Source organism: Nerophis lumbriciformis, linkage group LG10 (genome assembly GCF_033978685.3).
Source record: "Nerophis lumbriciformis linkage group LG10, RoL_Nlum_v2.1, whole genome shotgun sequence".
NCBI classification, from domain to species: Eukaryota; Metazoa; Chordata; class Actinopteri; order Syngnathiformes; family Syngnathidae; genus Nerophis; species Nerophis lumbriciformis.
The window spans coordinates 24,260,392-24,285,173 of record NC_084557.2 but is presented as its reverse complement, the minus strand read 5'-3'; the positions used below and the strand labels follow the sequence as shown (position 1 = coordinate 24,285,173).

Below are 24,782 nucleotides of genomic sequence, written 5' to 3'. Positions count from 1 at the left end.
AAGACTGCCACATTGAACTTAATATCAAAGACTACTTCATGACTACAGCAACACACTGAGGAAAACCTGAAATAAATACATACTTCCAATTAACACTCGTAAATGTAAGAAGACAGGATTTAACAACAGGACAGCTCAGTGGTAAATGCCAAGTAAAAATAGATATTATTTAACAAAGTACCATTTATTACCACAGGAACACACAAAATATTTCCCATCTATCAGTAATTAGTCCCATTTGGGTTCAAATGAGAAAGGTACCTCATCCCTAGTGATTATGATTCTCTGGGTTGTGTTGATTGGTTCTGTTTTTGCATTAAAAATGTAACTGTTTTACTGTTAAAAAAAATAAAAGGAAACAAAGCTAGTCTGGGGCATTAAACTTTTGCACAGCACTGCACTTCAACACACTTTCTTCTTCATTATCATCCTCCATAGTCAGTTACTTAGCCTCTGGCATCCTCACACATTCTTCTTCCTAGCTGCTTGGCGAGTGTTGGTTCTACTACAACACCCACACATGTTCACTTTGGTTTTAGTAGTACATCTTTAAACTTCTCAGAGCAGCTCAGGCGACTTCTCTTACTCTCAATGCCACCACTCACCCAAGGCAAAGTCATGGTCACATGAGACCATCTTACTACCTCAGGGCAATTTTCTGAATTTGGTCTCTCGTTGGGTGTCTCCTGGGATTTAGTCAAAAATAACTTTAATGGCCCCTTAATGATTCAATTTGTTGGTGAGTAGCTAATCAGGATTGTAGGTTAATGGATGGAAATTGCTTTAACATCGTGTCAGTTACTAATGTAGCCCTGCCAATCAGGCCTTTGAGTCCAACGCTTACTGCTGTGAACCATCAAAACCAACAACATAATTGACATTTTATCATGGCACTATCAGTCAAATATCGTGCTGCATTTAGTCAGTCATATAATTAAAATGCTGCTTGTCATATGTTTAGAGTGAGAGAAGGTGCTAGAGCCTACACCTTCAACTGCAAGATGAATTGGATTGAAGTCAACATTACAGGGAGACAGAACAGGATGGCTGACGGGTCTGCCAACTTCCGGCGCCCCTTACAAAAAAAGGTAAGGGGGGGAGAAAAAATATATTCAGTCTAAGCCTGGGCCCAGACTGAGCCCAAAGAAAACCCAACCTCATAGCCATAGCACACATAAGCATGTGTGTAAGAGGGAAACATCAAAGAACACAAAGGAAATTAAAGGCATTAAAAGAGCAGTGCTGATGCAACCAGCCATTTCTACATACAGCTAAAAAAGTAAAACAACAAAAAAAACAAAAAATAAAAAACAAATACACTGCGGTGGCCTCTGCCGTCTGCAGGGGTGGAGGGAGCATGGCCAGAGACAGGAGCAGACCCAACAAAGCAACCAAGAGAGACGACTCCACCCTGCGCCGCCCACTAACTCTCGGCCAGTGTCCAGTCTGCATGGATGAGCGAGGATGCGTCTAAGGAGACCGAGGTGTCCGCAACCTGTTCATTCAACCAAGACACTGTGAAGCCTGTCCATCGCGGCGCTCAGCACCAGCTCCGCAGCCCTGTCTCTTCATCCGCATCTCCTCCAGTCCCTCCAAACGGACTCTGGTGTGGCAGAGACCCAGCAGCTGGTCTCCATGGCCAAAAGGCTCCCGGGAGGCAGATCCAGAAGTTCACATAAAAGCACCGCAGAAGTCAGGAAAGTCCCACCCCTTGTCGCACAGTCCCAAAGGGTCCTGAACCAAAAGGTAAACAAAAAAAAACCCACATGTGAACCTTGTGAACCACTACGCTACCAATAGCCGAGCAGTACATACTGTATTCCTTGCTAATAAGAGAGGTTATCTATGAGGACCATTAAATCCAACTGTTCTACATTTGAAATTGTTGCAAAGTTTCTTAAAACCTTCCCCTTACTTTTTCACTCGACAATTATACCGACTTTATTTTTGGGGGGGATTTGTGCTGACAAGACTTGTCTCTTCCATCGTTAGCTGCAGCAGTCATTAAAATATTCATATCTGCCAAGTGCAGACTTTTCAAGAGTAGTTACAGACCACACTTTCACAGCTATCAGTACTCGTCATAATCTACTGAAATTCATAAGGCCCTTTGGGCAACAATGGCGGCGATACGATGATAGAAGGCGCCACAGATAACCTTCCACACCAGAGGGATTGTTTCACATATTTAAAAAAACCTACAGATCACTTGTATCCTCACGAGTCCATCTGCCTTGCAAGGTCACACTGCAGACTCAATCTAGCAGGGGTTTTTTTTTGGACATCGATGAAAAAGATCCGAGTGGCATCCCAGGGATTTTGGGACTGCATGAGTCTGGCTTGATAAAGCAGTGCTAAAGGAATAAAATGAGCTGGAAAAGTCTGATATTGGGTCCATGCCTCCAGGTGAGCGCGTTATCAAATGGAGCCGTTTGTTTGAAGCCAGTCTGCTCGGTTGCTCACAGCTGTGGCTCAGTGATAAAGAGGGAAGCTTTAATACGTGAGACCTCCTGTCTTCACTGTGCACCTCCTGTTTCTCTGTGGGATATTGAAACTTGAGAGCTGGCATAGGACCACACACCAGCATTAACATTAGACACCAATGGGTGGTGTAGAACTGCATTGTATCACTGCATCACATCAGGGGGAACACAGGGATACTAAGGACATAACTGAAGTTATACCTTACAACTTCAGGAAGTCCATGTCTGGCTTTCACTACTTGATGGACAGCTGTTAGCAAAGCACGGTTTGACGACGGATTCTCCATTTACTAATTATATCCAATACCCGGAGACGTTTTGCATTCCAGCGTCAGTCATGCACAAACTCAAAATAAAATATCTGGTTTACTTTCAAAATAAAAAACACTGTTTTAAAGGTGGATCGTATTTTACACTTTGAAATGTCCTATTGGGTGGGGACGTTGTGACATGAAGTCAACTTGTCAAAGGTTTTCAGACGTAATTTCACCTCGTCCACACAAATGGATGAGGACATGCTGATTCTGGAGGTCCACAATTAAAGAATAATATACAGGCATATCAGCTTTATGGAGTTATAGGGGCCTGTGTCAAATACCAGCCGATACAGGGCACAGGATAGCAGGGGGTGGTTGTTGTGATGATGTTACTGTTGTATTGTTGCTTGCTACAAAAAATAAAGTTGTTTATTAAAGCAAAACTGTTGTCTGTATTGCCATTCAGCACCTGTTACTAAAGAATCAAGTTTATTTACTTTTGCTCTTCTGGAAGGACAGAATAAACTATTTGTGGTTCGCTTTACTTCAACGTCCCTTATCACGTGATTATGCGCAGATTTGCGAGATCTTGTGAAAGTCTGTGCTATTTCGCTGCACATCAGAGCTGCAACAGAACGACGGTGGGGATTACCGGACTGTGGATGGCGGTGCTGATCAGTGGCGGTTTTGTGGAAATCCGGGGTAACTGTTTGAGCGGGGCGTGGAGCCGAGACTCGCAACAGACTGCGAATACGAGCATGTTAGCCAAGAAGAGGTCTCTTTAAGCCGCAAAAGCAGAAATTTACATTTTAGGGGTAGGGTTGTAATGGATTAGTGCTTAAAGTTAAAGTACCACCGATAGTCACACACACACACTAGGTGTGGTGAAATTACCCTCTGCATTTGACCCATCCCCATGTTCCACCCCCTGGGAGGTGAGAGGAGCAGTGAGCAGCAGCAGTGGCCACGCTCAGGAATAATTTTGGTGATTTAACTCCCAAATCTAACTTTTGGACACCACAGTCCGGGACAAGCAACGACTGCAGCGCATCATACGTGCTGCTGAGATGGTTATTGGCTGCAAACTCCCCCCACCCTCCAGGACCTGTTCTCCTCCAGGACCAGGAGGCGTGTGGGTCGGATCATAGCTGACTCTTCTCACCCTGGACACAAACTAGTGGGTTGTTGAGGCAACCAGCTAATGGGGATCCTTAATAAAAATCAAAATCAAATCAAATCAAACTATTCTCCCCTCCATACTTGCCAACCTTGAGACCTCTGATTTCGGGAGGTGGGGGGAGGGGGTGAGGGTGGGCGTGGTCGGGGTGAGAGGGGGGCGTGGTTGGGGGTGTGGCAAAAAGGGGAGGAGTATATTTACAGCTAGAATTCACTAAATCAAGTATTTCATATATATATATATAATATATATATATATATAACAAATACTTGACGTTCAGTGAATTCTAGCTATATATATATATATATATATATATATATATATATATATATATATATATATATATACGTATATATATATATTTATTTTATTATATGTATATATATATATATATATTAGAGATGCGCGGTTTGCGGGCACAACCGCGGAGTCCGCGGATTATCCGCGGATCGGGCGGATGAAATTAAAAAAAATTAGATTTTATCCGCGGGTCGGGTCGGGTCGGGCGGTTGAAATAAAAAAAAATTAGATTTTAAATAGATTCAGGCGGGTGGCAGTTAAACCAATTCGGAAATATATATACATAGTTAAATGTTGTTACCCACATACGAAAAACGAGCAGGCACCTGCTGCATATGCCACAACAGAAGAAAAAAAAGAAAAAGAGATGGACACTTTTACGGAGCGGAGAAGGGACGCCTCACCGGGGTCCGGGACCGAGGCCCCTTCCCCCGAGAGGGCCCCACCGGGAGCCGTAGCTGAGGCGATCCGCGAGAAGGGCCCGACGCACGTCCAGGGTCACCACCGCGCCCACCGCACCGACACCCCGCCTTGTCCGCCTTCGCCGCGGCCGGCGTCACGCGCAGCAGGTAAGCAGCTTACCTGCCCGCCACCCCCGTGGCCGGGGGCTCGTAACAGGGGTCACTCCGCGCGCTCCGCCCGCGCAGCTTACCTGCCCGCCACCCCTGTTGCCGGGGGCGCGTAACAGGGGTCACTCCGCGCGCAGTGCGCTCACGAAAGGGGTGGGGCTCACCCTGGTTGATATAGACAGCAGGACGGTGGCCATGGAAGTCGAAACCCGCTAAGGAGTGTGTAACAACCCACCTGCCGAATCAACTAGCACTGAAAATGGATGGCGCTGGAGCGTCGGGCCCATACCCGGCCGTCGCCGGCAGCGAGACGCGCTTGGAGGTGCGCTCAGCGCGGCTCCCATATGATTGCGCACTGGTGTGCGTCTGGGTCGTGACAGCGTGGCACGCAAATGTCTGTACTGCATTGGATCAGTCTCCTTTCTTTAACAGGCAAAAGCTTTATAACCTCACTAATGCCTTGCATCGTCTATATTAGATATATAACAACGGGGGGGGTGCGGTTCTGATCAAATGTTACATCGGGTGGATGGCGGATGGTTGAAGACTTTCTGATGCGGTTGCGGATGAAATAATTGCCTATCCGCGCATCTCTAATATATATATATATATATATACGTATATATATATTAATTTTATTATATATATATATATATATATATATATATATATATATATATATATAAAAAATAAATACTTGAATTTCAGTGTTCATTTATTTACACATATACACACACATACCACTCATCTACTCTTTGTTGAGTTAAGGGTTGAATTGTCCATCCTTGTTCTATTCTCTGTCACTATTTTTCTAACCATGCTGAACTCTGATGATGCATTGATGTGTGGCACGCACAAAAGTGCTTTCATCAAATGCACTAGATGGCAGTATTGTCCTGTTTAAGAGTGTCACAACATTGCTGTTTACGGCAGACGAACTGCTTTACGGTATATAAAAACGTGACTGCTGTTGTTGTGTGTTGTTGCCGCGCTGGGAGGACGTTAATGAAACTGCCTAACAATAAACTCACATAAGAAACCAAGAACTCGCCCTCCATCATTCTACAGTTATAACATGATTGGGCAGGTATGCTGGTTATATTGTGGGTTAGCGGACTCAGGTCCTTATGGACCTGAATCCGCCTGAATTTCGGGAGATTTTCAGGAGAAAATTTGTCCCGGGAGGTTTTCGGGAGAGGCGCTGAATTTCGGGAGTCTCCCGGAAAATCCGGGAGGGTTGGCAAGTATGCTCCCCTCTCCCCTCAGGCAGGAGACTACGGTCCATCCAGACCCACACCTCCCGCCACCTGAACAGTTTGTTTCCCCTCGGCCATCAGACACATGAACAATAACAAGATCTGATAGCTCATTTACAGCTCATGTTATTCCATTCTGTGTTATGTGTTCTATGTTGCACGATTGCGCCATGTAAAATTCCTAGTTTGTGAACCCGTTCTCAAACAATGGCAATAAAGACTCTTCTGATTCTTCTTTTGATGCTGAGTGCCAAGCAGGGAGGTGGTATGACTCGGCCGGGGTTTGAACTCACGACTCTAACTCTAACCACAAGGCCACTGAGCAGGGAATCGTTCATTTACTCACCTTTTCTCCTCCAAACATATTGCTAGCTATTGTGGCCAAACAGCTCAATTTTTGTTTCATCTGACCACAGAACTTTCCTCCAGAAGGTCTTATCTTTGTCCATGTAATCAGCAGCAAACTTTAGACGAAGGTGTCACTTCTGGAGCAAGGGCTTCCTTCTTGCATGGTCGCCTCTCAGTCCATGGCGATGCAAAACACACTTGACTGTGGTCACTGACACCTGTGTTCCAGCAGCTTCCAATTCATTGCAGACCTGCTTTTTGACGTTGCAATTTTGAAAATAATTTTCAGAGTTGAGCGCACAAAGTATCTCGTGATATGAAAGGACAAGAAGTGCACACGAATGCAACCTTTCTGCTAACGGGAGAAAAGGACACATTTGTCAACCGGATTCGAAGGACACCTGGAACCTTAACGAATCATAATAGCATTTGCGCACCGCGATGACGTCAACACACCACAAATGCACACTGCAAAGGATGCAACCGCCAAATTTAGAAACAGCTAATGTTGAATCTTTGTTGGAGTTCTTTGATTCCTCCATTTTGAATTTTTTTACCTTTCTTGTTAGAGTTTTGGATCTTTGACTTCTCAGATCCTGTGCTCTCTCTTCAGCAGATAACTGAATTGCTTTTCCGGTTGACCTATGACGTCACACTGGCCATCTACGGATTCTTATAACTTGTTGTACATGATATCCGCTGTAATATTGGCAAAGATTACAAATATTACATCTGTAATGGCTATGCTGATGTTAAATAGCAGACAGCATCAAGAAATGATACTGGATTGCTCAACGAACATGACGCTACTACCAAGAATGTTTCCGGGCGGATGCAGGTCCGTAGCAAAGAAAGACCGGCGGAAGAGTAGGAGGAATTTTCAGACGCAGAATCATGGAAACAAAACTTTTGAATGTCTCGGAGTTCATTGAAAATGCTCTGTGGATTGATGGAAAACGTTTTGAATCCGTCCGTTTGTGACCCGGCCAAATAAAGGGTGCTATTGTTCTGGACTATCTTGCCAGTTGTGTGGAGACTTATCAGTTTGGAGTGCACAAATGCAACGTGAAGAGGTTTGTGTACGCTTTATTATTCACTTTTAATATTTCTGCTTCATTATCTTTCATTTAATTCGTAATTCGATTGGAAGTCTGAATTAAGCCAACATTTCTTTTTTTTAACACGCAACACACCCATTAATAGTCCACACAATTTTAGTTTACACACGCTGTTTAGCGCATGTAATTTGGATTTTAGTAGATCAGGCCCCTACTGTAAAAACGTGTTTAATGTTAGTTTAAATGTTAAACCTCTAGCACGTTTTCAACTGAACTTGCGAACCCGTCTACTGTGATTATCAGGCCAGATTTGGCCCCCGGACCGCCCGTCGAATAGCCCTGCTCTGTTGGATATAATAAAATGGTTAATGAAATGGTAATGTATGCAATCACTTCTTAAATGCTGTATATTTAGCAACATTGTTGTTGCAACAGTCCAAAAATAACCCAATTGTTAAACCATGAAAGTGCCAATCAAAATAAAGCATTATCTTCGAAAACATTTTGTTTATACAGTATTAGAATTTCACTGTGCAGGTGCACATTACCTAATATTACAATATCTATAGCAGGGGTGTCAAAGGTACGGCCCGCGGGCCGAATCAGGCCCACCAACAGGTTTCCTCCGGCCCACGAGATGAGTTTGCAGAGTATAAAAATGAACTGAAATGTTTTGAATGAACTAAACTGCTGTTTCTAAATATGTCCACTGGATGTCACCAGAGCAATTCTTTTTGTCCCCTACCACACGCATGACTTCAGAAGGGGCGGAGCTATATTAGCATAGAGGCAAAGCTTCTGTGTTTGGACGCTACCTACTTACGCTGCTTATTAGTGATAGTATACAAATGGATAATCTGTGCATTTCGTGTTGTACTTATGACTGGAGACACATTTTCTGGGCGAACATAAATATTCTGAAATAATATTTATCCCCTTCTTACTTCACGTGTGATAAATGAAATGAGTCCAAATTCACAAATTTTGTTGTAGACAATGCTACATATGCACACAATAACCCACATGATGTCAGTACATCAGTTGAGGAAAATGAGTAAATTACATTAATTTCATCTTCTGATGGATTACAAATTAACACCAATGGGAGCACTTTAAAACTCTGCCAGACTCAATTCCACCTATTTGACGAATGAACATTATCACATCATTTATTCAGAAAGTATTAATAATAACTAATGGAGATAGAATACAATTAACTGCAACAAACGGTCGAGCTCCATCCTATCTGGCTGATTGTATTGTACCATATGTCCCGGCAAGAAATCTTATTAGTGATTCCCAGAGCCCCCAAAATGTCTGCGGTAGAGATGCGCGGTTTGCAGGCACAACCGCGGAGTCCGCGGATTATCCGCATGAAATTTAAAAAAATTAGATTTTATCCGCGGGTCGGGTCGGGTCGGGTCGGGCGGTTGAAATAAAAAAAAATTAGATTTTAAATAGATTCAGGCGGGTGGCAGTTAAACCAATTCGGAAATATATATACATAGTTAAATGTTGTTACCCACAGACGAAAAATGAGCAGGCACCTGCTGCATATGCCACAACAGAGGGAAAAAAAAAAAAGAGATGGACACCTTTACGGAGCGGAGAAGGCCCCCGACGCCTCGCCGGGGTCCGGGACCGAGGCCCCTTCCCCCGAGAGGGCCCCACCGGGAGCCGTAGCTGAGGCGATCCGCGAGAAGGGCCCGACGCACGTCCAGGGTCACCACCGCGCCCACCGCACCGACACCCCGCCTCGTCCGCCTTCGCCGCGGCCGGCGTCACGCGCAGCAGGTAAGCAGCTTACCTGCCCGCCACCCCCGTGGCCGGGGGCTTGTAACAGGGGTCACTCCGCGCGCTCCGCCCGCGCAGCTTACCTGCCCGCCACCCCTGTTGCCGGGGGCGCGTAACAGGGGTCACTCCGCGCGCAGTGCGCTCACGAAAGGGGTGGGGCTCACCCTGGTTGATATAGACAGCAGCTAGGACGGTGGCCATGGAAGTTGGAACCCGCTAAGGACTGTCTAATAACCCACCTGCCGAATCAACTAGCCCTGAAAATGGATGGCGCTGGAGCGTCGGGCCCATATACCCGGCCGTCGCCGGCAGCAAGACGCGCTTGGAGGTGCGCTCAGCGCGGCTCCCATATGATTGCGCACTGGTGTGCGTCTGGGTCGTGACAGCGTGGCACGCGAATGTCTGTCCTGCATTGGATCAGTCTCCTTTCTTTAACAGGCAAAAGCTTTATAACCTCACTAATGCCTTGCATCGTCTATATTAGATATATAACAACGGACGGGTGCGGGCGGATGGCGGGCGGATGCGGTTCTGATCAAATGTTAGATCGGGTGGATTGCGGATGGTTGACGACTTTCTGATGCGGTTGCGGATGAAATAATTGCCTATCCGCGCATCTCTAGTCTGCGGGCTATAGAGCGTTTTCTATTCGGGCTCCAGTACTCTGGAATGCCCTCCCGGTAACAGTTAGAGATGCTATGCAATAGAAGCATTTAAGTCCCAACTTAAAGTTAAAAGTAAAGTTAAAGTACCAATGATTGTCACACACACTAGGTGTGGCGAAATTATTCTCTGCATTTGACCCATCACCCTTGATCACCCCCTGGGAGGTGAGGGGAGCAGTGGGCAGCAGCGGTGGCCGTGCCCGGGAGTCATTTTTGGTGATTCAACCCCCAATTCCAACCCTTGATTCTGAGTGCCAAGCAGGGAGGTAATGGGTCCCATTTTTATAGTCTTTGGTATGACTCGGGGTTTGAACTCACAACCTACCGATCGTAGGGCGGACACTCTAACCCAGGGGTCGGGAACCTTTTTGGCTGAGAGAGCCATGAAAGCCAAATATTTTAAAAAGTATTTCCGTGAGAGCCGTATAGAATTTGTTAACAATGAATACAACTAAATGCTTGCATTTTCAAGTAAGAATAACATTTTTAGAGTATAATAAGTCTCTTATCTTACCATTAATGCAACTTCTGGTGCTGCATGGTTTTGCTGATGGCTTTGTAGTCTGGTTGATACGTGGTTATTTTCAACACTGTGATTACCAGCGGAATTATTCATTACTTATCGTGTTAAGCAGTGTCAGCTAAGATTTATCTGAGAGCCAGATGCAGTCATCAAAAGAGCCACAGCTGACTCTAGAGCCATAGGTTGCCTACCCCTGCTCTAACCACTAGGCCACTGAGTAGGTTAAAACTAATTTGTATAATCTAGCCTTTAAATAGACTCCCCTTTTAGACCAGTTGATCTGCCGTCTCTTTTCTGCTCTGCTCCCCTCTCCTTCGTGGAGACCACGAAGACCATTAGGTGACCACAGATGAAACGCTAGCTGTTCAAAGTCGGGACCCGGGGTGGACCACTCATCTGTGTATCAGTTGGGGACATCTCTGCGCTGCTGATCTGTCTCGTGCTGGCCCCACTATGGACTGGACTCTCAGACTATTAACTAGATCCACTCGACGTTCATTGCACCGGTCGCCCAGGGGGGTCCCCACATCTGCGGTCCCCTCCAAGGTTTCTCATTGTAGCCCATTGGGTTGAGTTTTTCCTTGCCCGGATGTCGAGGATGTCGTTGTGGCTTGTGCAGCCCTTTGAGACACTCGTGATTTAGGGCTATATAAATAAACTTTAATTGATTGATTGAACGTGTAAGTGTAAAAAACCCCATTATGATTTGTACATTTTCAGAATGTGATTGGTCTATTTTTAAGCAAAAAAACAATCTGAAGTTATCTTTATGTTTAAGTTATAATGACATGATTTTATCAGTCCGGCCCGCTTCGGAATAGATGTTCCTCCATGTGGCCCCTGAGATCAAATGAGTTTGACTCCCAGTGATCTATAGTATAGACATGGTCAAAATATGCATGTGTAACTAAAAAAAATATGTATTTTGAAAAAAATAGTTTTATGTGAATACAATGCCTTTTAAAAGGGTTTATTTAATGTAATTTTTGAATGCATGACTTAGTAAAGCAGAAGAGAACCTTTGTTAGCAGTCTGACGTCCGCTTTAGGATCCGCTATCCGGGCTGGACGACCTCTGCTGCAGCCGACTTTTTGTCTCCGCCTCCGCCTACCATCAACAACAACAGAAGCGCCAGCCTCTCTAGAACCCGCAGCCCCGTCCACGTCCAGGCTATCTTTTTTTTAAATCTTCTAAACCCGAGCTCCAATACTTCAACTCAAGTCGAACTTCACGGAGAAACGCCGACATGTCCACCTCAATTCTACCGGTGGAAAAGTAGTTCCACTTCTGAACTCCAACAGGCGGAAGAGTTAGCTTTTGCCGAGGGAAGTTTTTCCACCCCCCATTTTTTTTGGAGCCGGGGAAGCCCAGGCTTGGGGGGGAAAGGAGAGTTATATGATGTGGATTTGGTACATTCTACTCGGTTCAAGAACAGTTGGTAAGTTTTCTTCAAACGCACACGTTCACTTCCCTTGTCTGTCACAGCCTGGTGACGGGGTGGAAGGGGGGGTTACATGGTGTATCTCTCCGCCGACTCGCTACTTGTTGGTAAAGACCTTCTAATTTCCGCGAGATAATGTGTTTTTGTGTGAAATTATGGAGTTGTTGTTTGCAAATAGTGTTGAACATCGATGTGAGAGTATGTTAAATTTACTTATAAGCGACCAGCGATGATTATATTGCAATAGCCACCCTCTGGGCAGTACATCCATCATCTGTGCTTGTTGACCAGCGCCTCGCCGACGAACTGTTCCCCTCGGCGGGCCATGGAAGGAGCCAGCCCGGCCTAGGCGGAGCACGGTTTATAACGGGACTGTAGGCACCGCTTTTTGTACTGCTTTCCAATCGGTGAAATCAGTCAACTGTGTAAATAATGGTGACACACCTGTGCTATTTAGGGCCTCTACTACTCAGACAATGTGGTCATTGTCAATATGGTGGTGATTTGTTATTAAATATAAGTATAATGTCTGAAATTAACACATGCAACAATGCGAAGAGTTGAAGCCAATAGTATTTGACTTTTTTGTGAATTAGTCCTGAAGTGTCAAAATATTTAAATATTTAAATATATATATATATATATATATATATATATATATATATATATATATATATATATATATATATATATATATATATATGAATAGAATATGTATGTGTGTAATATATATATATATATATGTGTGTGTGTAATATATATATATATATATATATATATATATATATATATATATATGTGTGTGTGTAATATATATATATATATATATATATATATATATATATGTGTGTGTGTGTAATATATATATATATATATATATATACATATATATATATATATATATATATACATATATATATATATATATACCGTATATATATATATATATATATATATATATATATATATATATATATATATATACATATGTGTGTAATATATATATATATATGTGTGTTGTCCCGATACCAATGTTTTGGTACCGGTTCCAAAATTATTTAGATACTTTTCGGTACTTTTCTAAATAAAGGGGACCGCAAAAAATTGCACTATTGGCTTTATTTTAACCAAAAAATCTTACGGTACATTAAACATATTTTTATTATTGTAAGTATGTCCTTAAATAAAATAGTGAACATACAAGACAACTTGTCTTTTAGTAGTAAGTAAACAAACAAAAACTCCTAATTTAGTCTGGTGACGTATGCAGTAACATATTGTGTAATTTTCCATTCTATTATTTTGTCAACATTATTAAGTACAAGTGGTAGAAAATGACTTATTAATCTGCTTGTTCATTCACTGTGAATATCTGGTTACTTTCTCTTTTAACATGTTCTATGTACACTTCTGTTAAAATGTAATAATCACTTATTCTTCTGTTTGGTACTTTACAAATTTGGGTATCAATCCAATACCAAGTCGTTACAGAATCATACATTGGTCATATTCAAAGTCTTCATGTGTCCAGGGACGTATTTCCTGAGTTTATAAACATAATATACATTTCAAAAAAACGAAAGAAGATGTTGTGAACTTATTATGCCAAAAAATATCGACGTAATCATAGTAGTATCGACTAGATACGCTGCTGTACTTGGTATCATTACAGTGGATGTTAGGTGTAGATCCACAATGGTGTTTGTTTACATTTTGACGCCGGTGAGCTACGGTGTGTAAAGAAGCACGTTTAAGTATTCCTCATCCTGCAGGTATGATACTTGTAAGAAACATACTTTATTTGTCGCGATGACGGAAAGGATTAGTGATTTAGAAGTAGCTAAAACACTGCCGACTGGGGCTGGACTTTAGCCGCTAGCTAGCTAGCTAGTCATGTCTTAAAGCGCCTCTTCCAGTGGGTGTTTCAGTGTTATAACTTCACCTTTATCTTTAGTCTTTAGACCATAATGTGTCCGTTCTCCCTTTTCTATCTACACACTGTGTCTGCTTGTAAGTACTCCGTGATTGTGCACTGCGTAACATGCTCGTCTGCTCGTAAACCAGCAATGACACGATGTGACGGCGACGGGGGCGCGGGCGGTGTGGCGGACCGGTACGTTTCAGAGGCGGTATAGTACCGAATATGATTCATTAGTATCGTGGTACTATACTGATACCGGTATACTGTACAACCCTAATATATATATTTTTATGTATGTATGTATGTATATACAGTGTTGGCGCTAGAAATTTTCAAAACGGGGTCCCACAATAAATCTTTGTGGTCCCACTTTTTGTAAGCGTTTTGAAAACAAATGATAAATGTATGCATTATCCTGTTATATCTCACATTCTATATCGTGTTTTGGAAAAAGGTTGACATAAACAATACTTAATTCATAAAAAAAATAAATGTTTATGAATATGTACATTTATTCAGTTATAAATATTAATTCACTTTCTTCTTTCCTTCATGGATCTAAACTTTACCGCTGCCAGTATATTTTCTATATTTTTATTTAATAAGTTGTAGGTGTATTTATTTCAGTATAAAAGTGTAAAAAGTTATTTGCTTCGGTTATGAAATGATGATAATAGTGTGCCATAGCATACATGCATATGACACATTTAATTGATTATTCTCACCTGTTTGTAGATCATCAGTTGTTTAAAAACCACCACATCTACACTTTCCCGGCAAATAATGCCAACAAACTTATAATTTCGCAAGTTAGTTTCAATGTCATTTAATACAGTGGCACTCAATGCCTCTAGCATTTCATCTCTGGCTTCGTGATGGCCATACGCTGTGTTCCCCTTTAAGAAGGGGGTATGTGGGGTGAGTGACATGTGTAAGTGAGTGGGCAAGTTAGGAGAGGGAGCACTAGCATGTTCAGGAGTCTCACTAGCATGGTGGATGTCAGCTTGGCTTTGTGGAAAACATAAATAAAGAGTTGTAACAAATCGACGGCTTCGTCATTCCAACCAAAGAGCGGAACTGTAGGGACCCACTGCCGGGTAAAATGGAGAGAATATATCAGCCCTGGAGGGAACGTCTCCCCTGCGCTCCTCGACCACGGTCTGGGAGCTGACAAGTATGATGTTTCTTGGTGCCTGGTGAGGCTGGATCTTTGAAAATCAGTGCACCCGGTCGTAAAGGTGTTATTTTTATTAGCTCGTTTACATGATGCGCAAAACATCTTTCCATCTTCATAAGTGAGCCATTTGCTGAAAAGTGGCTCCTGAAGCTTTGCTTCTTGGGTTTATTGCTCGCCATGACGAAAACAATTAACACACTGGAGTCCTAATACCGGAAATGCAGTATTTGTGATAATAAAACTTTCGGCAAATCAAAATGTAAGAAATTGTACCGGGAAGTGAATTACTTTGAAGTCGACTAATAAAAAACGCAATAAACAGGGACGGAAATTTGACTAGGCAAATATAAACAAAACACCGTTTTGACACGGAGAAGGCAGGGTCGGTAAAAAAAAAAAAATCTGCATCCCGGGAGACACGTGGAGTTCTGAAAATGCACGTTATTTCTTATTTCAATGCCTAAAAAGACACAAAAAGTGTGTTAACGCTAATACTGTATATATATATATTGTGCAGCCCTAAATTACCCTTCTAAAAAACTGAGCAAAGGCATAGGCACAGCCATGACCAAGCTAAAATGGCGAACGTTTTGTTTCCCTTTAATGTATTTGATCGTGGCGGTAACATATTAGCCGCCACACCTAAAAAAATTGTTTTTTTCACGTGAAACCAAAATGAAGTAATATAATTTATAGTAGCGTCCAGAAAAAGACACACAAAGTCCGACACTATTTTCAGTTTTTATTGCCAATCTCTCTGCAGCTCGCTTTTCGTCGCGGACATAAGTCGACAGAAGTAAAGAATCTCTAAACATGAGCATGGTTTACAATAACACCAGAAATAGATGCTAGATTTGTTGCCAGTGGTTTTTAAAAAAAGAAAGATTGATTAAAAGGATTGGCGAAATCTCTAGTAAAAAAATCTCAACAAATTACTTTGTACAATAAGTGGCAAAAATGTAAAAATAGAGCAAAACGATATGTAGATTTACAAGGTTAAACTAATATATGAAATAGGCTCATAACATACAACCGAAGATATCTCAAACCTTCTTTTGATATATTTCTGAAAACGTTAAATTGAAAATCTTAAGAAATTTGGGGGTTTTCAAAAACTGTAAGCCATGGTTTTCAAAATTATAGTAAATAAAGGCTTGACTTTGCATGTAATGAGGTAATCACATATTACGGTAGTTTCACTTTTGAAGTTGAATTGCTGACATGAATGGACTTTTGCACGATCTTCTATTTTTTGAGTTTCACCTTTATACACTTACAGCGCGCATATAAAATGTTAATAACGGATCTTTTATGTTTTTTTAGAGCGCTTAAAAGGGTTGTTTGCAACATTTACACAGACACCTAGAGGGTGCCAACTTTCCAATGTAATATACACAGTATATCCCGCCCTCTCACGGCTTCTCCTACCTAATGACATAATTACGTACGTATGTAACACATGCACGCACATTAGCTTTAGGTGTTGCTAGCTAATAATAGCAATTTGGATAGCTAGCATTAGCTGTCATTAAATGTATATTCTATCATAACAACAACATAACTGCAAATAGTTTGTTGCTTCTCTTGTATGTGTGCACGCGCTCCCTGTTGACGAGACTGGGTGAGTGACAGCCGTAAACACCAATCATTTTATCCGGGCCGGTAAACAATTTTTATTGCATGAACTTTGTAATTGTGAAATATTTTCTGTTCTGTTAAACCACTAACGGTAACACAAGCTGGCCGGTGGTGTTCCTGTTATATTGTTATATGTTTGGGAAAATGTTACTGTAAGGAAGTTGCAAACAACCCCTTTAATAGGCAAAATATAGCAAATCCTATTACCGCCATTCTTAGCTTACTTTTGCTAGCGTATATTACAAATTAGAATGCATAAAAATATGTGTGCTTGTCTCACTTATGGAATTTTAGGTACTAGCTTGTGTCCCCCTAGTGTCTACTCCTCCGCTGTGACATAAGTTTGCTTTAACAACTTTTTCCAGAAAAGACCGATCTCATCACAATTAAAAACTTGCTGTGGTACGAAGCCTGTTTCGTCGATTCTTTCGTATTACTTTCCAGCGCCATTGATGTACTCCTCGCAAATAGTATGTTTTTCACTCCACTGCAATTCCGTCCTTCAGCACGTATTGATGTAACTATGTACATATGTAATTCACAACTATTAGATTTGTGCGTTGTTGGCTAATGATAGAAATGTGACTAGGTAACGTTTATCTTTGAATTTCTAGCCTATTGTAACATTTTATGACACTGTATACGTCACAAATGCTGTCCAATCAACGCACAATTGTATTTATATACCTAACTAAGAACATTATTTTAATTACTGACAAAAATACAAGTGTGAAAGCAAACTGACCACATTAATTGACCAATTTTTCAGTTTTTGGTCTTGACCAATGTATCAGACTACACACACTTACTTGTTCTTGGAAGGAACTATTAAATACCAGAAAAACACCAGTCTAATTGCCAATATTTTTTGAGGTTGCTTACCTTTAGGGGTGTAACTGTAAATGGTATAATGATATACCGCGATACAATTCCAGATGGTTAGTATTACCGTTTACAGTTTTAATTACAGAAAACTGTGTTTTTTAGGCAACACTGCTTACTTCCTGGAAATGGAAGCACCGCAACGCTGGCACATGCGCACTAACGCCGTTAGCGTGAGAGAAAAAATGGCTGCAACTACACAGACTTTTCTCTACAGATGTTCCCTCCGAGTAAACATTGCTTCGTTTCACTTCATTTCGCTCGCTTCTACTTCCGTGGAGTCTACGGGTATGTTTAATAGCGCACTGCTGATATTAAATGACGACAGGCGTGTGAATAGTATTGGAGACAGACGCATTTCTTCCGAGTTATCATGCAGCAGGCGATGTGTGGGGAATGTTGCCACAACTTGTTTATAAAGTCTTTAGTGTACTAGGATGGTCACTCATCCTTTATTTAACAGCTCAGTATCAATTACATCAAAACTAGCTCAAATGTTTTGTCATCTCATCGAATTGAAAGCAGAATGTGTTGCCTGTGAGGCACAAAGATTGTGTGTTGGATGTATCACTCTTGTTTATTTTTGTTGGCCAAACTGTTGCACTGAACCTCTTTGTGTTGTTGGAGAAAGAAGCTTGTTTATTAGACTTTATTTTCATTAGCCAAACTGCTTTGTGTTTTATAATGTTATCAAAAAGTAACCACTGTGGGGTTGTTTTACATTACTTGTGGGTTTTTTCCATTTCACAAAGTTATTACTTTTAAAACCATTCATGTCACATAGCATTTTGTTAATATTTTATGGTGTATAGTTAATTCCTATACAACAGATTTCTGCTCTTAATGGATCTGTCCTGATACAGCATGTACATCAATTAAAAAAATACCTCTCTCTATGAAAATGTAAAAATAGAGATAAAGACATCATGGAATGAGAAAAGAACTGACATGTTGATATGATTAATGAACAAGAACACAAACATCTGTTTTTAAATATATGGATAATTAGACATTACAAATTACATGATGGCGTCATGTTCACACACCAACACTGTTTTACCTAACATAATGAATAAGTATGATTTCAATATTGTTAAAAATACTCTTAATTATTATGTTGGCTATAACCGTGCAGCCCTATATGCAACCTCCACCTTGGAAAAAAATAATTCAAATGACCTAATATAAGACTAAGTATGCCAAGGAAATTGCAGTAATACAAACCAATTTAAGTGATGGGACTATCAAACCGAGCCAAACACAAATGTTTATTGTGAGCACAGGAATTGGGCCCAAGTTAGCATGGTACGACTACCTTCATTTCTACGTAACTTTGTAAATTTGTGGGAGAAGGAACAAATTCAACTTCAATGTAGAGCTTCAGAAAGTGAGGCAGGAATGGCATTTGACTTTCATCAACATTCTGTGACACTGTTTGCAGAGCACTGAAAGGCCAGTCTTGCAGAAGTGAGGAATGTTGAATAAAACCTCAATGACTTGCATGCTACTGTGGGACTCACCTGGTAGAAAAGTTCCACGGTTTAGTCATGCAACACCTAGAGCTAAAACGATTAGTCGACATCGTTGACAAATGTCGACAATAAAATGTGTCGCCGACAATTGTATTTGTCAACAATAATCGACACTCGTGTTTTTCTGGGCAGAAGTGGGTCACTCACTAAAACATAACCAGTGATAACATGTAAAGTTTGAGGATATTTCCTCTTATTTTTGTTACACACATGAACACCTTTCTCATTTTGCAAAGCGGACCTTGTTTTTATGGCAGTACATCTGTGATACACGAACATTTAAAGCGTAGACTTGATGGTCGAACATTTGGAGGTAGAATTCAGTCTCAACCTCGGTAAGAGTATGTTTTAAAGCAGCGTCAATTTGCAATGTCGTAAAAAAAGGCACTTTAACAAACGCGAGCTGCGCATGCACACACAAACACACACAAAGGGACACTGACAAACATCAATGCGGAGGTATCATCCATCCATGATGGGGGCGGCATGGCGTAGTGGGTAGAGCAACCGTGCCAGAAACCTGAGGGTTGCAGGTTCGCTCCCCGCCTCTTACCATCCAAAAATCGCTGCCGTTGTGTCCTTGGGCGGGACACTTCACCCTTTGCCCCCGGTGCCACTCATACCGGTGAATTGAATGATGAATGACAGGTGGTGGTCGGAGGGGCCGTTGGCGCAAATTGCAGCCACGCTTCCGTCAGTCTACCCCAGGGCAGCTGTGGCTATGAAAGTAGCTTACCACCACCAGGTGTGAACGAATGATGGGTTCTACATGTAAAGCGACTTTGGGTACTTAGAAAAGCGCTATATAAATCCCAGTTATTATTATCCATCCATCCATCCATCTTCTTCCGCTTATCCGAGGTCGGGTCGCGGGGGCAGCAGCCTAAGCAGGGAAGCCCAGACTTCCCTCTCCCCAGCCACTTCGTCCAGCTCTTCCCGGGGGATCCCGAGGCGTTCCCAGGCCAGCCGGGAGACATAGTCTTCCCAACGTGTCCTGGGTCTTCCCCGTGGCCTCCTACCGGTCGGACGTGCCCTAAACACCTCCCGAGGGAGGCGTTCGGGTGGCATCCTGACCAGATGCCTGAACCACCTCATCTGGCTCCTCTCCATGTGGAGGAGCAGCGGCTTTACTTTGAGCTCCTCCCGGATGGCAGAGCTTCTCACCCTATCTCTAAGGGAGAGACCCGCCACCCGGCGGAGGAAACTCATTTTGGCCGCTTGTGCCTGTGATCTTGTCCTTTTGGTCATAACCCAAAGCTCATGACCATAGGTGACGATGGGAACGTAAATCGACCGGTAAATTGAGAGCTTTGCCTTCCGGCTCAGCTGCTTCTTCACCACAACGGATCGATACAGCGTCCGCATTACTGAAGACGCCGCACCGATCCGCCTGTTCTCACGATCCACTCTTCCCTCACTCGTGAACAAGACTCCGAGGTACTTGAACTCCTCCACTTGGGGCAGGATCTCCTCCCCAACCCGGAGATGGCACTCCACCCTTTTCCGGGCGAGAACCATGGACTCGGACTTGGAGGTGCTGATTCTCATCCCGGTCACTTCACACTTGGCTGCGAACCGATCCAGTGAGAGCTGAAGATCCTGGCCAGATGAAGCCATCAGTACCGCATCATCTGCAAAAAGCAGAGACCTAATTCTGCAGCCACCAAACCGGATCCCCTCAACGCCTTGACTGCGCCTAGAAATTCTGTCCATAAAAGTTATGAACAGAATCGGTGACAAAGGGCAGCCTTGGCGGAGTCCAACCCTCACTGTAAACGTGTCCGACTTACTGCCGGCAATGCGGACCAAGCTCTGACACTGATCGTACAGGGAGCGAACCGCCACAATCAGACAGTCCGATACCCCATACTCTCTGAGCACTCCCCACAGGACTTCCCGAGGTACACGGTCGAATGCCTTCTCCAAGTCCACAAAGCACATGTAGACTGGTTGGGCAAACTCCCATGCACCCTCAAGGACCCTGTCGAGAGTATAGAGCTGGTCCACAGTTCCACGACCAGGACGAAAACCACACTGTTCCTCCTGAATCCGAGGTTCGAATACCCGGCGTAGCCTCCTCTCCAGTACACCTGAATAAACCTTACCGGGAAGGCTGAGGAGTGTGATCCCACGATAGTTGGAACACACCCTCCGGTTCCCTTTCTTAAAGCGAGGAACCACCACCCCGGTCTGACAATCCAGAGGTACTGCCCCTGATGTCCACGCGATGCTGCAGAGTCTTGTCAACCAAGACAGCGCCACAGCATCCAGAGCCTTAAGGAACTCCGGGCGGATCTCATCCACCCCCGGGGCCTTGCCGCCGAGGAGCTTTTTAACTACCTCAGCAACCTCAGCCCCAGAAATAGGAGAGCCCACCACAGATTCCCCAGGCACTGCTTCCTCATAGGAAGACGTGTTGGTGGGATTGAGGAGGTCTTCGAAGTATTCCCCCCACCGATCCACAACATCCGCAGTCGAGGTCAGCAGAACACCATCCGCACCATACACAGTGTTGACAGTGCACTGCTTCCCCTTACTGAGGCGGCGGATGGTGGTCCAGAATCGCTTCGAAGCTGTTCGGAAGTCGTTTTCCATGGCTTCCCCGAACTCCTCCCATGTCCCAGTTTTTGCCTCCGCGACCACTGAAGCCGCACACCGCTTGGCCTGTCGGTACCTGTCCACTGCCTCCGGAGTCCTATGAGGCAAAATAACCCGATAGGACTCCTTCTTCAGCTTGACGGCATCCCTCACCGCCGGTGTCCACCAACGGGTTCTAGGATTACCGCCACGACAGGCACCAACTACCTTGCGGCCACAGCTCCAATCAGCCGCCTCGACAATAGAGGTGCGGAACATGGTCCACTCGGATTCAATGTCCAGCACCTCCCTCGTGACATGTTCAAAGTTCTTACGGAGGTGGAATTGAAACTCTCTCTGACAGGAGACTCTGCCAGGCGTTCCCAGCAGACTCTCACAATGCGTTTGGGCTTGCCAGGTCTGTCCGGCATCCTCACCCACCATCGCAGCCAACTCACCACCAGGTGGTGATCGGTAGAAAGTTCCGCCCCTCTCTTCACCCGAGTGTCCAAAACATGAGGCCGCAAATCCGATGACACAACTACAAAGTAGATCATGGAACTGCGGCCTAGGGTGTCCTGGTGCCAAGTGCACATATGGACACCCTTATGTTTGAACTTGGTGTTTGTTATGGACAATCTGTGACGAGCACAAAAGTCCAATAACAAAACACCACTCGGGTTCAGATCCGGGCTGCCATTCTTCCCAATCATGCCTCTCCAGGTTTCATCGTCGTTGCCAACATGAGCGTTGAAGTCCCCCAGTAGGACAAGGGAATCACCCGGGGGAGCACTTTCCAGTACTCCCTCGAGTGTATCCAAAAAGGGTGGTTACTCTGATCTGCTGTTTGGTGCGTAAGCACAAACAACAGTCAGGACACGTCTCCCCACCCGAAGGTGGAGGGAGGCTACCCTCTCGTCCACTAGGGTGAACTCCAACGTGCAGGCTTTGAGCCGGGGGGCAACAAGAATTGCTAACCCAGCTCGTCGCCTCTCACTGCGTGCAACGCCAGTGTGGAAGAGAGTCCAGCCCCTCTCGAGAGAACTGGTTCCAGAGCCCTTGCTGTGAGTCCGACTATATCCAGCCGGAACTTCTCTACCTCGCGCACTAGCTCAGGCTCCTTCCACCCCAGCGAGGTAACGTTCCACGTCCCAAGAGCTAGCTTACGTAGCTGAGGATCAGACCGCCAAGTGCCGTGCCTTCGGCTGCCGCCCAGCTCACAATGCACCCGACTCCTATGGTCCCTCCCATGAGTGGTGAGCCCTTTAGAGGGGTGACCCACGTTGCTTCTTCGGACTGGGCCCGGCCACCAGGCGCTCGCCATCGTGCCCCAACTCCGGGCCTGGCTCCAGAGGGGGGCCCCGATGATCCGCGTCCGGGAGAGGGAAATCTGAGTCCATGTTGTTGTAGTTCCATAGAAGTCTTCGAGCTGCTCTTTGTCTGATCCCTCACCTAGGACCGGTTTGTCTTGGGAGACCCTACCAGGGGGGATGAAAGCCCCTTGGACAACATAGCTCCTAGGATCATTGGGACACGCAAACTCCTCTACCACGGTAAGGTGGCAGCTCAGAGAGGAGGTATCAAAACATTCCAAATACAATCTATTAGATAGCGAACATTTTAAGAATTAATCAACAAATATATCATTCTACACATCGAGTCTATTAGCAATGCCTTAAAAAATGCCCTTTAACAAACGTGATCCACGTGTGCACACACAAACACACATAGAGACAGACAGGCACCAATGCGGAGGTATCATAAGATTAAACCTAAAATCTATTAAATAGCCAACATTTTAACAATTAATCAAAGGTAGAATTATACATATTGAGTTTATTAGAGTGCTAAAATTGCCAAGAGTTAATTAATAGTCAATATACCAGTGTGCAGCTTTTTAAACTTTACAAAATGCTTTTGTTTTTGAGGAAATTAGTTTTAGTTTTGTTGTTTATTTTCATTGCTGCTATTTTAATTCGTTTTTGTTTTTTTTAAATACATTATATATAGGTTGATTGGCAACACTAAACTGGCCCGAGTGTGTGAATGTTGTCTATCTGTGTTGGCCCCGCGATGAGGTGGCGACTTGTCCAGGGTGTACCCTGCCTTCCGCCCGAGAACAGCTGCGATAAGTTCCAGTATCCCCCACGACCCCGAGAGGCACAAGTGTTAGAAAATGGATGAATGGAACACGGTTAATTTTTTTTAGCACTTTAACTTTCCTTTCTTTTAAGCGGACAACATTTTATTAGTCATTTTTGTAACAGCTGAATGAGCAGCACAGTTACAGTATAAATACATATTTATGAAGGAATTAGTCATCTTTGTTGTTGGTAAGCACATGCCTAAAATAACTTAAGCAGCTTTTAGAAGTCCATGGAAAAATTAGAGCCATTAAATATGTGTACGCTTTATCTGATTAGTCGACTAATCATCGACTCTTCGACTATCAACATAATTGTTAGTTGCAGCCCTAGCAACATCACTCTATCAATACTGCAATACCGCCATGAGAGCTGGCATTTCAGAGCACTGCATGAACTAAAGGGAGAATAAAAATGATTTGGCTTGATTATAGCCTCTCTCAGCATAGCCCATAACCATTTGTGCTTTTATTTTATTAAAGCTGGGCATACCCTACAGTGTTAGCAGTATTGGTTTAGGATTTTAACTGACATAAGTAAATTGCCTTTGACAGAAAATCAAAGCTAATACCTAAAGTGGTCACACTTAACGGAGTGACTGAGATTCACAAGTTGACTGCTCAAATTTTAAGTTTGGATCATTGTGGTTCCACGCAAGTCCTGTGGATGTCAGTATCAATGTTGCTTACTGTTTACGACTGTCCGAACAAACAAAGAAAAAGAAGACATTTCTGCCAATGACTGTGGAGTAGGAACGCTCATGCTCAAAACAACACTTGACAACATTGCAACATGTTTCTCTCATTAGTTGTGCCTTGATCTGTTATGAAAAGTCAAAGAAAGTCACACTGGTGCACAGAACACAGTTCATTCACTTTGCACACACTCAGTCACATTAAAACGATTCAGAAATGGAAAAATACAGTCATACAGTAACCTTGCTTCAACTGTGCAAATACTCTCATGGTCTACCAAATGTCTGACATGCCAGGAATTCATTTGAGTGTTGTATGACCAGTCAGAGTCAGTCTATTGTACAC

General features: G+C 43.4%; 1 protein-coding gene across 3 annotated transcripts in view; it reads left to right on the top strand.

Moving 5' to 3' along the window:
* The window catches only part of ldlrad3 (low density lipoprotein receptor class A domain containing 3), a 181,724-nt gene that overhangs the window by 18,562 nt on the left and 138,380 nt on the right, over positions 1-24,782 (top strand). For 2 of the 3 annotated variants that reach the window (XM_061969977.1, XM_061969976.1), the window contains exon 1: positions 11,532-11,868. The exons of the other annotated variant lie outside the window; for it this stretch is intronic. In XM_061969977.1, the coding sequence (XP_061825961.1) occupies positions 11,826-11,868 (43 nt within the window). In that variant the 5' untranslated portion in view covers positions 11,532-11,825. Of the gene's footprint in view, positions 1-11,531; positions 11,869-24,782 lie in introns of those variants that run through there. 3 annotated transcript variants of the gene reach the window in all.